This window comes from Miniopterus natalensis, chromosome 6 (assembly GCF_054644295.1).
Source record: "Miniopterus natalensis isolate mMinNat1 chromosome 6, mMinNat1.hap1, whole genome shotgun sequence".
NCBI classification, from domain to species: domain Eukaryota; kingdom Metazoa; phylum Chordata; class Mammalia; order Chiroptera; family Miniopteridae; genus Miniopterus; species Miniopterus natalensis.
In genome coordinates, this window is record NC_142086.1 from 46493900 (window position 1) to 46510270 (window position 16371).

The window sequence follows — 16371 nt, forward strand, 5'->3', positions numbered from 1 at the left end:
AATGGCCAATGATGGGACCAGTCGTGTCTATGTAATGAAGTCTCCATAAAACCCAAAAGGAGGAAGTTCAAGGAACTTCCAGGTTGGTGAGCACGTGGGGATTTGGGGAGAGTGTTTGGAGAGAGCATGGAAGCTCCACACCCTTTCCCATACCTTGCCCTGTGCATCTCTTCCATCTGGTGGTTCCTGAGTTATATCCTTTCATAACAAACCAGTTATCTAGTCCTAACTACAATTTTTCTCTGAGTTCTGTGAGCCACTCTAGTAAATTCATGGAAGCCAAGGAGGGGGTCCTTGGAACCTCTCATCTAGAGTGAGAAGCACAGGTAACAACTTGGACTTGCAATTGGTACCTGAAAGGGGAGGAGGGCGGTCTTGTAGGACTGAGCCCTTAACCTATGGACTCTGATACCATCTCTGGGTAGAAAATGTCAGAATTGAGTTGGATTGTAAGGCACCCAGCTGGTGTTGGAGAATTGCTTGTTGGTGTGGGGAAAAAACCCTCCACACATTTGGGATTGGGTGCTCAGACCTCTATGTTTAAACAATTTATAAAGAAATCCTGTTAAACCCTTTGCCTGGATGGCTCTCTATGACCTTGCCGTAAAAGCGCACGGAGATGCCTGCTCCTGAGCTGGGGGAGGTATTTATGCAAACAGCTGAAGGTGGGGTCCTGCTATTTTGGGTTCCGGCCATACCTTTGTCTCCCTCTCAGCCATGGAGCTACGCCACCCGCAAGGCACCTCCCGATCCATGAAAGCACCGCACGTGACCACGAGCCGGGGGTGGGTGAGAAGAGGTTGTAGCCCAAAAAGGCCAGCTGCAAGCTGAAATTTCTTCACAGATTTGCAATTTATATTTAAATTGCATGTGAATTTTATACTCTGTTTCATAATGTGCTATAAATAAAAATGTTTTTCCCCTTAAAAATTCTAACAAAATTGCTGCTCCAGGAAGATGGGCTGTATTCACCCTCTTCGAGTACCCCACGACCGGCTGCCTCGGACCTCCCCACCGCACACACACACCATTATTTTAACTTGATGTTGGGCCAGTACTTCGAGTCTAGATTAGTAAACTGCTTCTTTTCAATATTAGATGTCTTGGAACAAAACATCATATATTCTTCTAACATATAGCGAAGATAGTCTACCCAAGTTCTGGTTGACAGGTGTGCTTTTTTTAAAAAAAAGCTGACATTATTTTGGTTATAAGCTGGGCTTTTTGTACAGCCAGCAGAGAAAGCCGTGGTTCTACACAGGTGAGACATCAAGAGTCACCACGTGAGGCGATGGCCAATACTTATTTCTCAAAAAGGATCTTTTAAGCTCTAGCATTCATGATTGATCGTGACCTACCTGAAGTGCCAGGGAGAGGATGCCTGGGTGGCAGACACTTGGCAGGGCTGAGCTCACTAGAATAACAGGGCTCTAAAGAGAGGTTTGAAATCTCCAACTTGGCGCAGGCTCTCTGAGAGAGCAAGACCGCTCTAACAACTTTGTACATTGAGTCATTTATCCTGTAAATTCAGTCCTATTCAGTTGGCCCTTTCTCTGGCTAGGACTGCTGGGTCTTAAAAGCCTCAGGTGAGCCAGAGCAGCTCTGGAAATAGGGGTGTTGTGCAAATCCTCTGGCTGAATTTAGGACTGGGCTGGGCCATCATATGTGTTTTCAGAAGAATAGAAGGCCCAAGATCATTCAGGAAAGTGTATCTCTTGAAATTGGGAGCCACACCCCCCTGTTAGAATGCAGGCCATGGGTAGGCCTGTAGGCATCTGGAAAGCTCCATTTAACAAGGAAGAAAATACTAAATTGTGAAAAAAGTATCTAAAGCAAATGCTGGCCATCTCTTCCACAAAAGAACCTCAGAATGGCCTCAGCAGTACACCTATTTTAAGAAAAATTTCCTCTCAATGAACCTTCAGAATGAGTAAGCTACAAATTGCATCCCCAAAGAGCTAAAGGATTGCACTGTTTGGTACCATTTTAAAAATCATTTAAATACTGGCAAAACCAATACTTAAGTTGATGTGGGTTGGACAGTGGGAAGGAGCAGCAGGAGGTAAGGGGGGGAGGCATTTTTTTCTTTCAGAGCCCTCATTGCAGGGATGTGGGTTGTCAGTGGTTGCATTTTTTTACAGAAGGCTGCAGTCCTGTTGGGTAGTCGTCTCCTACAGTTTCAGCTCTCATCAAATTCTGGAAACTACTCCCTCTCCTGCCCCTTCAGGCTTGGGGTGTTAATGCTGGCCGGAGAGGTTTCACCAGCCCTTCCTGGTTTCTGCTGTAAGCCTGACCACACCTTTGTGGACAGTCCCTTCATTAAACTCTCCTCAGCTCCCCTTTTGCCACTGTTGCCTTTCCTCTGCCTGGACCCTGACCAGGTATGGTCCTCACTTAGGGACAGGCCAATGAAGCAGCCAGCATCTGGGACCGGACTGGAAAAAGAGAGCAGTGGATTGTACCTTGTTCCTCAGGCTTCTTCCCGGAAATGGCACATGATACTTCTGTCCTTGTTTCATTGGCCAAAGCAAGTCACAGACTGTATTAGTTATCTATTGCTGCATAACAAATAACCCCAAAATTTGTTGTCAAAAACAATAAACATTTATGATCCCACATAGTTTCTGGGGTTGGAATATGGGAGCAACTTGGCTCGGTGGTGCTGGCCCAGGGTCTTCGACGGGGCTTCAGTCAAGTCATAATGTCTGTAAGCATTTGGAGGCTTGACAGGGGCTAGAGGATCTGCTTCCAAAGCAGCTCACTAACCATGCCTGGCAATTTAGGACTGGTTGTTAGCAGGAGATCTTGGGTCCTTGCCACATGGACCTCTCAAGAGTGCTGCTCGAGTGTTCTTATGGCATGGCAATGAGTAAGTCAAGAGAGAGCCCAAGAAGGAATCCACAAACCCTTTTATGACCCAGTCTCAGAAGTCAGACACCATCACTTCCAGAATATTCTATTCATTGTGAGTTGACAACTCTAGTTCATACCATAGGCAAACCTAAGCTCCACTTCCTGAAGGGAAGAATCAAAGAATATGTGGATATTTAAAACCACCACATAAGCCTAACTTGGAAGTGTACAGTGTGCCTGGGTTTGAGGTGAAATAGGTGGCACTCTGTTCCTTCCCATGTGGGCAGGATGGGGGGCTCAGCACAGCAACAGATCTCTCCAAGGAAATCTCTTTGCAAAGCATCTTGCTCCCCACACTCTAAACATTTTCTTATATACACCCCTGATCTGATTGAGGAGTCCAAGAGATGTGGAACCAGTTCCTAAAGTTTCCTTTGTAAATTCAAGAGGCGAGATATAAATTCATGCCCACTTAGATGTCTAATATCTTTCATATTAATTCCTCAGTTAAAGCTGAGGCCCAAAGAACCACACATTGAGATCCTGTGGCACTGAGTTCAGGATTGGCTGGGGCATGCAATGACATCTGAGAGTCTTCGGGCAGATGGATGGTGCAGAGCTGTGATTCTTTTCAGAGACATTTTTGGCCAGAAAATCCTGGCAGAATCTTCCTTGAAGGTCCAAACCAGTTAAAGTCTATACTATAGTTGAAGAGGGAATGGGAGGTCCCAGCTGAACCAGGGACCCTTCTTTGCCCCTACAGTGCACCCTAAAGGGACATAAATGGCCTGGCTTCCTCTGAGCACAATACGAACACCATTGCGTGAGGCAATGAGCTGGGACTTCAGGGCAGGTGAGCGCCTACATCTCGGTTCCTTCATCTGTAAGACATGGCAGATAACACCCTCCTCACAGGCTACGATAATTCAATGAGGCAAGGGGTGGGAGCGCATCCGCACTTGATGTTCCACAGAGGCTGTTCCCTTTCCTTCATTTTGATTCATGTGCCAGGTCAGCAGCACTGCTCTCCCCCCGGGCTCAGTGGACAGCCTCCTGCTACAGCCCCAGGCCTCTGCAGGTCACTGTGTGGGACAACCCGGAGCTCCTCTTCCAGAGGGCACCCAAACCATCCAAGTCCTAGGGCCAGGATCGGAAACCAGACTCCAGGCAAGGGAGGGGCCCACACAGGTGCCCCACCCCAGAATGAAGTTCAGTCGGGAGAAAGGCTGATCACAGAATCCGTGGGGATGAACGGAGGCCTTTCACAGCCCCCACAGCGCACCCCAGGGAACTCCCCCCTCACAACCATGGCTGGGTGTTCACACTATGCTAGTTGGATGCCACCTGCTTTACATGCATTATCTTGTTTCATCTCCACAACAACCCCCTACGGTAGATACTATTGCCCTGTTTTACAGGTTAGAAAAACAAAAGTTCAGAATGGTTAAGCCAGGAACTCCAAAGTTTGGCTGTCAGAATAACTGGGGAACTCATAAAGTACACATTCCCAGGCTCGGCCTCTGACCAACAGAACCAGAACCCAGTTCTTTAGGGTCCCAGGTGGCAGACGTAGCCAGTGGGAAGCCAGGGCTGGTACGAGGGTGAGGCAATGAGGAGGCTGGAGCCCAGGTGCACCTCACTCCCAGTGCCAATCTGCTCGGAGACCAGGGCCCCAGAGCCTTCTTACAACCTAGGCCCGAGGTACCTGGCCTCACCCTAGTCCCACCCACCGCAAAGCCAGAGTGGGACACACACCCGCCCGTGGAAGTCCCTTCCTCTCAGCCACGAAGCTCCTACCGTCCTAGGACGCCCTGGGGCAGAGCTTCTCGAGCTTGAATGTCCATGAGAATCACCTGGAAGGCGGCGGCCCAGGCTCCACATTGGGACCCTCCACCCACACAGCGGCTCCCTTCTCTAGATTTCTTCTCTAAGGGTCTCCACGCAGCTGGGAGGCCCCACACTTTGACCCCAAGGCGCTCCAGGGTGGAGTTAACTCCCCCATCGCCCACCTGCACCCAGGCACCTTGAGGTCCGGTGTTTCTGTGGCCCAGGCCTCAGCGGGAAGGGTGCCCCGGGAAAGGGTCCAGGGGGTTCCGGCGCGGAGAGGTCAGGCCTCACCTGGTCAGGGCTGATGGGGTCTGCGGTTCCGGCCCACTCCTTGGGGACCCCGTGCACCCGCGGCAGGCCCCGGGGATGGCATCGCTGTGCTGGGTTCTCGGTGCTTTTCGCTTCTGCGCGTGTGCAGCTGGCCGGGAAAGGATCCTGCGTGGGGCACCTCGGCTCCCAGCCCGGCCTCAGCCCGGGACTGTCCCGAGAGCAGTTGCAGACAGTTGCACTAATTAGTTCATTTAATTTTACGTGCGCCTTGTTAGGACCCCAAATTCAATCTACAAATTCATGGCAGCTCTCATGCAAATGGATGGAATTCACAATCCCCAGGCTTCATGGTTTTGGTTTTGATTTTGGTTTTGAAGCAGCCCTACAGACCCATAAACCAGGGCTGGGTATTTCCTTCCAGTTCTCAAAAAAGTGTTTCTGACTCATTAAGCACCTAATTGCACAGCTCTTGAGGGAAGTTCCTACTAAAAATGAAAACCAGCATCCAGTGGGCCTCGCCCCGCATCGCCTTCACCCCTACCTACCATTGCACCCTCAAACTGCCACGTCCCCCTCCAAAGTCCCCTGAACTAACTGACCTGTTCCTGACCCCGACACCCCTCTCTGCCTTCCGATTTCACTGTTCCAACATGAGCCGATTATGGTTTGGGGAAAAAGCTCTCTAAGTTGGGTGTCAGGACACGTGGGCTCAGCCCACTATCAGCTTTGTGTCCTGGGCAGGCTTGCCTCCCGCAGGCTTCGGTTTTCTCATCTAAATACTGGGCAGCCCGGTGGGGCGCAGCTCAGTGACCATGACTGGGGAGCACTCAGGGGACTCTAGATTCGCTACTGGATCTGAGCATCGACCCAGGATCCAGGAGATCACGGTTGGATTCCCGGTCAGGGCACATGGCCAATTTCCAGTCGGGGGCGTGCAGGAGGCAGCTCACCAATGACTCTCTCCTCATCGATGTTTCTCTCTCTCCCTCTCCCTTCTTCTCTCTGAAATCAATAAAGATATATTTTAAAAATAAATAAATAAGTAAATAAATAAATAAATACTGGGCAATAGGATGGTGGTTTCTCCTGAAGGAAATGGGAGACCCTGCTGGGAAGGGGACTCTAGGGCAGGCAGGATGGCGGCCCTTGGGACTAGAAGAGGGAGCACTTCCTCTGGGGTTTGGGGAACTGGACCTGGGGGTTGGGGAGGGCGGTGAGTTGATCCTGGCTGGCTGGAGGGGAGGTTCGCCACATCACGGGGCTGCCATTTCATTTTGCCCGCGGCTGCAGTGAGAAACAGCCTCTAGCTTCAAGGTGCTGCCAAGAGCCCTCAGAGATGCTCCTCCAGACCAGAGCCTGTGTGTAGATGATTCACAGAGCTCAGTCTCTAAACGCCATCACCATAGGAGCCAGCCGGGCCCCAGGCCAACTGTGACCCTGCAGAGAGGGGTCCTCCTAACAGTCCGACCCTGAGAGACCCGTGGCCAGGGAGGCAGAGGCGCGGGAGCTTCCTGAGCGGACAGGCCTTGGCGGCCAGGTCACCTCCTCTCTCAGGAGCAGCCACCTGAAGAACGGTGCCTTTGGCCTATTTGTAAATCCTCAGAGGAGGAGTGACCATGACTGGGGAGCACTCAGGGGACTCTAGATTCACTACTGGGGGGATATTTGGGTTTTAATTTTTTCATGTATTATTTTTAAGCTTTATTGAGGTGTAATTGACAAATAATGGGAGCACATTCTTAGTAAGTAGTATGTTAGGAGTTTGGAATCACTTACTTGGACCTTAAAAAATAGTTCCTAGACCATCTTGCTTCTGAGCTGCTGTGACAAAATACTACAGACCAGGTGGCTTATAAACAACAGCAATTTATTTCTCACAGCTCTGGAGGCTGAAAGTCCAAGGTCAGGGTGCCAGTGCAGCTAGATTCTGGTGAGGGCCCTCCTCTGGGTTGCAGACTGCCAACTTCTAGTGTCCTCACATGGTGGGAGGGGTGAAGGTAGCCTGTGGGGTGTCTTTTATAAGAGCACTAATTCCATTTATGAGGGCTCCACCCTCAGGACCAAAGACCCACCTCCTAATACCATCACACAGGGCATTAGGATTTCAAGATAATGAGTTTGGGGTCACAAACATTCAGACCATGACATAGACCACGATGATCTCTATGAGCTCGTCAGCAGTAACCGTCAGAATTCCGTGAGCTGTCCCTGACTCCTTCCTTAACAGAACAGCAGCCAACATGCTGGGCCCTGTGCTAAGGACTGGACGTGCATTATTGGACCTAACACAACATTTCTGCACTGTGGGTGCTATACTTATCCCCACTTTGCACTGAGGAAACTGAGTCCAGTAAACTTAAGTAGTTCACCCCAAATCACAGGACTTGTAAAAGGTAGACAAAGCAGTCAAACCAGACCTGAAACAACTTCAAGCTCTGGATTTGCAGCCTAGAGCTCCACTCTTGGCTGCTTCTGCAGGTCCAGCCCCACTGGAGGTCCTTAACTCTGGTCAGGAACTCAGCTCCACCCTTGGTGCACAGAGAGCTGACTGGGGACTGGGGAATGGTCAGCTCACAGCCAGGGACATGGCTGAGAGTGGCTTGGAGTTCAACACTGGACCAGCAGGCAGAACTGATGTGTGACAGAATGTTTAAAAAAAAATCCTTATGTTCTATTTCTGTTAAAACGTAATGCAGTTAGACAATACAAACAGGTGTTTGTTCAAATGGTTTGAGGGGAAAAGTGCTGCTGAGTAAGAGAGGAAATCAGCAAGCAAAGTCCTGTGCTTGTTTAGAAACTCTAAAAAGAAGGGATAAGACCTCTTTTTTTTTTTTTAAGCAGAAAAGTCTCAAAATGTGACCAGGAGACTGAAGAAATGAAAGAGGCTGGTGACTCAGAAAGAAGGAGGCACATCCTTCCTCACAAGCTGGACAGATAAAAGGGTAGCTAGGAGTAGGGATTTCACGGACCACCCAGGTGCCCCTCTGGAAACCCCTTGGCCCAGATTCTGGTAGGGTCTCCCAGCTGAGGATTGCCCCGCAGCCTTGACTCCTGTTAGGGGTGTACTAGTGTGGTGGGCAGAGGCGGTGGAGCGGGTGGAACGTCAGGGAGAATCATGTGAGTGTGGGTGAGTTAGAAACAGATATTTTCCCCTGAGGAATTACATTGATGAAAAAATAGGCTAGAAAGGTCCAAGTTCAAAGGTCTGTTTACTTTATTATCTTTTTGCCCCGAGGAATGTTCCTGTTGGGTTAATGTGTATTTTATTGAAAACTCTAGTTTTAGTAATGTCAATAAGAGTTAGTGTTACTACTATAGGTCAGAAAAACAAAAATGCAGTTTTGCCACGAATTTCATCTCTGGATCGAGAGGCTCTTCCTGGACCTATTAGCTCTACTGCCACCTGGTGGTAGGTTCCTCTACAGCGGGGCTGGCCGTCTGGGCTGCAGGTCAGAGCCCAAGGCCACAGTTGGAGTCTTGGCTCTGCTCACTCTGAGCTGGGTGACCAGTTTTACAGGGTTCTTCTCTCAGACTTCCAATTTCTACATCTTAAAATGGAGATCACTACATCAATTTTGGGGGTTTGTTGTGAAGATCCAATGAGTTAATGTATGTGTAGCTCCTAGAGCATAGTAAATGTTTAATAAACTGTAACTATTAGTCTTACTGGAAAAGAACCTGATATCCCTGTGGGGTGTATCCCTACGGGGCTCTGTTCTCATCATTTCCATCCTGACTCCAGTGAAGCTACAGAAGATATAGCAGTGGTTGCCACTGCTAAATCAGGCTGAGAGATTTGGGCAGGTTGGGAAGGATGGGCCAGATATAACAGGTGAAGTTTAACAGGGATAATGTAAGTTCTAAAGTACATAGATTGTCCACCAAGTGCACAAATATGGGGATGCCTGTTGACCAAAAAAAGACCAAGCCAAAAACTCAGAGAGATTTTAGGAACAGGTAGATCAGCAAGAGTCAGCTGGTGACTTCACCCTAAAAATTCTAATTTGGTCAACAGCCGTGAAGGAGCAACATATATGACAAACTATTAAAGTGTTCATCTACCCTGATCTTGCAATTCCACTATTAGGGCTCTACCCAGAAAAAAATAATCAGAAATAATTATACATAAAGATGTTCATTACAGTGTGATTTATAAAAGTGAAAACTTAGAAACAGTAAATGTCCAAGAATAGAGGACAAGTTCATTAAATTATGGCTTATCCAATTGCAATACTTAAAATTTTTCAATCTGTTCATTACAGATAATTTCAAAATGCTCATATAGAAGTTGGGGGTTGATAATCAGGGTATAATTAAAAATAGAGGATCATAGCATATTGATAAAAGTTTCAATTAAATAAAAATATAAAAAGCAAAAGCCTGAATTCACCTAATAAGATAACTTCAAATTGTACAATGCATAAATTGACTAAACTCTACAGAAGAAAGTCCAACACTGAAATAGATTTTAATGCACCTCTCTCAGTAATTGGTAGATCAAGAGGAAAAAAAATCAGTAAGGAAAAAAGTCTGAACCCTTAGTAGCTTAATATAATGGCCCTACGTGGTGCGCTGCGAAGAAGACATGTGGGACATTTGGCCACATACACATAGAAACCAGCAATCTAAATTTAAGACAGGGCAGGAACAGGGGGTTTGGGGAGCCAGAGGCTCATTGAGTTGGTGCTCAGAGATCTCCCATAGGAGGTTATGGCTCAGATGAGTTTGTGAGCACAGTCCCCCAGATAAAGGAGATGGGGCTGGGGGCTGAGCCCCCCTCAGGCAGGAGAAGCAGCAGGTCCACAGGCCCTGACACAAACAAAAGCACCCAAGTTCAGAGAACTGCAAAGAGTCCCAGATTTTGCATCTCTTGCTGTTCATAACACCGAGTTCTCTTAGTCTGCTTCCAGGCAATGGCTCTGTCATCAATATCTAGGGGCCCCACCAAAAGCTATGGTTCAGTTTCCATCTCTAATAGGAGACAGGGGTCTTCAGTTACCTCCAAGCCGGGGCATGTCCCCCAGAGAGGAACATGAGCTGGGCCCGAAAAGGAGCCGACCGGAGCTCAGATGTCATGAAGGCTTGGTGAGCTCACGGTGGGAAGGTCACAGGACTCATGAGGCTCTGCCAACAACTGAAGAAACCCTCTGCCCATCCCCCACAGGTATCCCTAAAGAGCCTTTGGGGGCTTCCCCGCAGGCTGGGCCAAGCCAAGTGGGATCCAGGCCTCCTGGGCCTGGTCCAGCCCATGCTGTGTGACCCAGCCGACATGTAGTTCTCTAGGCTCCTGTTAAAACACAGGTATCACTGGCTTCCTGCTCACTGCGCCAAGGTGTCATATGCACAGGCTCCTGTTTAGGAGGGAACTCTAGAGCGTTTGCAACAGTAAAGTGCCTGTTTGGTTGAAATGCAGTGTTTATCCCAAACCTTCATTTCAGTGCATTGCTTTCGTGTGTCCTCCCCCAAAACCACTTTCATTTTATTCCCTTTTCAGTCCCTCTCCCTGGCTACTGAGCAGGTGATGACATGTGATAGCCAGAGAGGCTTGGGCAAGCCACACAGGCCCATTAGCTAAGGAGACAAGCATGGAAAGAGAACACATAGCCTCCATCAATCAGAATCCCACAAAATTTAAATAATTTTCAATTTTTGAATCCTACCAGTATCAATGAAAATCAGTTATGCTCATTAAGTCATAAATTTCACCACTGAAAATTCATTCTCACACTCACTATACTCAGTGGGAAAGACCGGGGATTGAGTTTGAGGGAACGAATGCCTTGGCCTTATTATCGCCCTTAACCAGAGGACACACCTAGTGGCTCAGTCCTCTCCACCATTCTCTTATAGTCTAGCAACTCCTGGAAGCATCATCTGCTTGATGCCTCCACACGGAATCCTCCCTTCCTTCCTCCTCTCTGGACATTAGGTGCTAAATTGCACAGTATTAATTTGCTCTCACAGAACTTCTGTCCTTTTGGAGAAACTCTCGAATCCCTTTCTTTCTTCCCAAACTGGAAGCACAGAAGCAGGGAAAGAACAGGCAAGGCAGCCAGGACAGGGACTGAGAGGTGCTAATGTCCACACTGGCCCACACCACCTTCCAGTGGGCTCCAACCCCGACCCTCCGCCTGGGTAAGGCTCTGAGTTCCCTGCTTAATTGTTAGTTTTTCTGACAAGAATCTGTCATTTTGGAGCCTCAGTACGTTGCTGGTCACCTCTCTGTACTTATGATAGCTTTTCCTTTTGAACAAACAAAATACAGTTACGCTCACCTCGGGGGGAGAGGTGGGGTAAAATGTAGACAATTATAAATGGTAGGTCATTGCCAAAGTACTTTAAAACTAGCATGGGAATGCAATTAGACATGCATGCGCTAGAATACCCCACCCGCTCCCTCGATTACCCCCACTCTCAATCCCATCTGACCAACGCCAAGGCAGGGGGATCCTCACAGGGCAACTCTCTCATAGATTATGAAGAGCCAACTTTTTCTCATGAACCACATACTCAGACTGCAACTAGGAGAACATGAAGCTCACTCAACATGATTGGAAACACACTATGTAGGGTATAAAACTTTCTTTTAAAGAAGTCCCACCAAATTTATCTTACTCTCCTATGAGCATAAAGACAAGGATAGTCATTGCACCATTATAACCCCAAACCAGGAATCACTCTCCTTCCACCAATGTGAGGCTAGTCTAATAAACTGTGGTCTATATGGAACAGCACTTGACCAAAGAGAGGAAGGTGTATTGCCTGGAGCAATCTTCAGGCTATGTTAGGCATGCACTGTCTGCTCCCATTTGTGTGTGGAGGGTGTCTACACGTGGCTATGATAGGCAGCTTCTGGAAGGGTACACAGGGAACTAAGTGGTGATCTCTGTGGAGAACAGGGAGACAGAGGGAGACAGAGGGATTGGGAAAGAGAGGAAGGACTCAAGTTTTCACGTATAGGCCTCTAGCAGCATTTGAAATTGTTTTAGCCACCTTCATATATTAACTTAAAAATTTTTAATGTTTGATTGAAACGTCAAGAGTGAATTTCACAAGCTTAAAGAGACTTGGGCACGTCCTTTATCTTCACGGTAGCACTGTGGGTCTTCGATCTGACCTCTGACTTCCCTAGGGGAGCACAGGGAAGCGGGTCATCCTGTCCTTTGCCTTTCTGTGCTCACTGCTTAACACCGGTCTCTGCCTTGTTCTCCTGTTGTAAATACTAGGAGAAAGAAGTCATTATTTTTACCTTTTCATTACACACATTCTGAGCTCCCTGCTGCCTCTGTCCTTTCTCCACCCTGTCACATAAGGGGTGCCACATGTTTGCCAAGCAGTGTTTCTAACACACAGGCAGTGAACTTCCTGTGGTTATTAGAAACACTCTTTATGAAATTATCTATTAGTAAGTGGAGGGGGCACAGGTGGACACTGCCTTTCATTCCAGTACGCTGTGGTCACATTTTGCTGATAGCCTAATTCCTGATGTTTGTTTTAATCTCCTTAACTTCTTCACTTAAAATTCCCTCAGGAGCCACTTTTTCAGAGGCGTGTGCTTGTGTCACTTTTATTGCCCACGTCTGTATTCCTTTCCAGTGTATTTACTCCACTGTCTAGGACATGGGCCCACTTTGATCACGTTCCTATCGGGCCATATTGTCTGAGGCAGTGACTCCTGAAACTTTTCCTTTGGTTGCAGAGCAGTTCGGTGGACAGAGATATCTTCTTACAAATACTATTCTTACCACCTCAGGTATGGGGGTGTTCTTTTGATAGATTACGTTCTTCTCTTCTCTTTGGGTAATTATTTCTTACCTACACCTTTTTTTTTTCAATCCTCACCCGAGGACATGCTTAGTGAGAGGAAGGGAGAGAGAAGAGAGAAAGAGAAACATCGCTCAGCTGCCCTCCCTACGCGCCGCACCCAGGGACCGAACCAGCAACTTTCAGGTGCACAGGGTGACGCTTAACCAGCTGAGCCGCTGGGGCCGGGCTCTGGTCTACACTTTTAAAAAATTAGGTTTTCATTACATAAATAATACATAACGGTAGAAACTTTCAATAGTACTGAAACAAAGTAAAAACAGGCTGCTACTCCAACCAATTGCCCATCTATACTTTCAAGGTAACCACTGTGATTCATTTAGTATCTTGCCAAACATTTCCCAAGCACATGGAAACACAGACACATGAAGACATAATCAAACCCTTTTACATAAAAAATAAAACTGGCTCATGCTATACATACTGTTCTGATACTTGCATTATTTGCTTTCTCTACAGGGGACATGTTTTCAAGTCAATTCAATGTTTTAAAGTCAATTACTTTTATTTTTTTATTTTCAATCAGTTATCTATCATATAACTTAAAATGAAATAGTACTTAAAGGTTTAAGATAAACAGCAGCCCTTGGCCCACTTCTACCACATCCCCATTCTCCAGTCCCTTTGTTATTTCGCTGTTTCTTTTGACATTTACCTTTCTAAGCAATGTTTCTAGTGCTTTGTCTGATTTAGCAAGACATACAAGATGAGACTGTGGCTCTCCTAACCACCCTTCCAAACCAACCACTATAAGCACCATGACTGTCACATTTCCATTATTATAATTATGTAAGTTTTTGTTGCTGCTGTTAATCCTTACCTGAGGATATTTTTTCCATTGATTTTTAGAGAGTTGGGAGGGAGGGGTGGAAGGGAGGGTAGAGAGAAAAACAGACGTGAGAGAGATACATCGATTGGCTGCCTCCCGCACACGCTCAACTGGGGCTGGGATCAAACCTGCAAACAGGTACGTGCCCTTGACCCGCCATCAAACCCAAGACCTGTCAGTGCTCAGGCTGATGCTCTAACCACTGAGCAATACCAGCCAGGGCATTCCTAAATCAATTTTTAGGGAAAACTTTTTAGGAGAATCAGTACATTCTACCCAGAAGGAAAGTATGCATATAAATCTAAAGAATGCTTATAAGGATATTAAAAGTCTAACATTCCTGTTACATAACTCTTGGTTTTTCATTCCATTCCAAGCTGGGCGTGTGTTTATTCTAAGGATGCTTGAATTTTAAAAATCCTCAGTTCCTGTTTTGAATGTTATCTGTAATTGTAAGTGACTCATTCATCCATACTCAAGTTTTTGGATGCAAATGAAAGTATGACTTCAGTTCATTTTAATGTGTTGACTATACCAACTGCATACATTGTCAAGATGAAATCTTCCTGTCACTAAGTATTTCAATTAATGTAATGAGTAATTTTTCTTTAGTTACTGCTTACACTAGCTTTTTATATTTACCTTTGGAAATCTAACACCCCCCTTTTTTTTCAAACTAAATGTTTTTATTTTTCTCATAATTTAGAAAATGTGAACATTCTGTAATTCAGCCACAGCCTTTACTTCCAGCCTTAACTTCTTCATTGGGTCTCAATTCCCTTTTAAAATAACAAACTCTTGTTCCGGAAGGCAGTTAGCTTTTCATCATTCTTTCAGTCTAGGTAATATCCAGTGACAGTCCCATAGGGACAAGTACATGTACCCAGTGGTCACGCACAAGCTGAATTAAGTTCAGCCCAAGGGCAGTGGCGAGTCCAGCCTAACACCCCCCTTTTAATAATTCATTTTGAGTTCTGATTTTTAAATGCCCAAAGGGTTATTGTGTATAGATTTTATTTTCTTTATCCTTATTGTGGATAGTACCAAAAATTATTTCCATCATAAAATTCCTTTAAGAATTTTTTTTAAAGGAATGACTGTGCTATGAGGGAGCGTCCAGGAGCCAATCAATCGCTCTCACCCCCCACCTTCCACTCTCTCTAAAAAATATCCTCTGATGAGGATTAACAATAACAAAAAGAACAAATTAAGTCAGCTAGGAGGAAAAAACCTAATACATGTTACATTTAGCCCCAGGTTAGTTCAGGTGGGAGAAAGGCTTTGATTTTTAAGTGTCAAATGGAAAACTACTTAATTTCATGAGTCAAGAGATGATATAATTCAATAGAATGAAAGGTGTATCTATACAGATGACTTCTGCTTCTAACAATTTTATCCTTAAAAAATAACTGAAATTTTTAAAATCATATCTCATTTCAGTATATATTTTTTAAAACCTAACATTTTGCCATAAGACAATTTATATAATTAAACACTTCAAAACATAACATGGCATGTATTATTTCCTCACAGAGCATCCGGTACTAATATGTGTAGATAACTGTGTTAAAATAATAGAAATCATATGAAAATCAGCACAATACTTCATTTATTTATTGTATAAGTTTGGCAAACAGCACAAAAATCCAGCAACATTTTAAACATGTAAAAAAGTCAAATGCTGAACAGTACTGGGGATTTTTTTTTTTTTTACATAATTACTAATAATGAGCACACGTAAGATTCTGCAAAGCTAGCAAAATTAGGGTGCTTGGCTTCTGAACATATACCACAAAAACACACACCAAAAAACAATATAATTTATCTTTACAAAAATTACAGCCAAGCAGTAGCAAAGAACAATGTTAATAGTGAAAATACTAACACATATGTGCACTACATGTATCTTATACATTGAAATGCTACATCTTGTACCCTGAAATGCCATGTGTAGAGAGCCAAGCAGAGTAAATTTAGGCTCATCACTGAGGTTAGGAATTATTTGAGAAGAATTTAATGCTTATATGTAACATACTCAATTCCATATAGCAATTCCTAGGTCATAATAATGTACTCCATTATATATCTGAGAAGTGGAGTCTTCTTTGTTGGCAGTATAAAATTTCTGACCAGTATCAAAATTCTGGTAAAACACAAATTAAAGGCATTTTCTAGTGTATGCAAATATTATAGGGGGCATCAATGAATGTGAGAGAAAATCTTGGATTTCACACTAAGTTTCTGCTGAGCTTTGTCAAACCAAACAGCTCAACTATAAGGCAAGAAAAAATAACCCCCTATAACAGATGAGTGGGTCTTACCAAGTAAAGATAGGAATTCAATTTTAGGAAAAAACTCTCTACATGAACAGATCTAAAACAGCTGGAACTGAAATGAACATCTAGAAATTATCCAACATCTTGACATTCAGTCATTGGTTCAGAAGCCTGACAAACAACCTGTTGGTACATTTTATCAAATTAACTTTTAGGAATCAGCACCAGTCCCCAAAACCTCAAATTATAATATTTAATACATCCTTTTGTGCTATATAAACACAACTACAAATTAAAGAAAGCTGAATTTACTCAACTTATATATGTTTGTGTAGACTGGGTAGCAACTTAAATTTTTTTATTTACTTGTGCTTCTGTTTTGGGGCACTTTGATTGAAGAGAAATTCATTTCACAGGATTACATCTTGCTAAAGCATTCCTTAGCATTGGTCCAAACTTGAATTCCCTTAGGGAAAAAAAACACAAAAAACT

The 16371-nt window shown here is 45.1% G+C and overlaps 1 protein-coding gene across 1 annotated transcript in view; it reads right to left on the minus strand.

Annotated features, from left to right (window-relative positions):
- Positions 1-15191: 15191 nt before the first annotated feature.
- The window catches only part of SNX4 (sorting nexin 4), a 47428-nt gene continuing 46248 nt past the window's right edge, over positions 15192-16371 (minus strand). Inside the window, exon 14 of the mRNA XM_087818195.1 lies at positions 15192-16345. Coding sequence (XP_087674321.1) covers positions 16298-16345 — 48 coding nt within the window. The 3' untranslated portion in view covers positions 15192-16297. The remainder of the gene's footprint in view (positions 16346-16371) is intronic.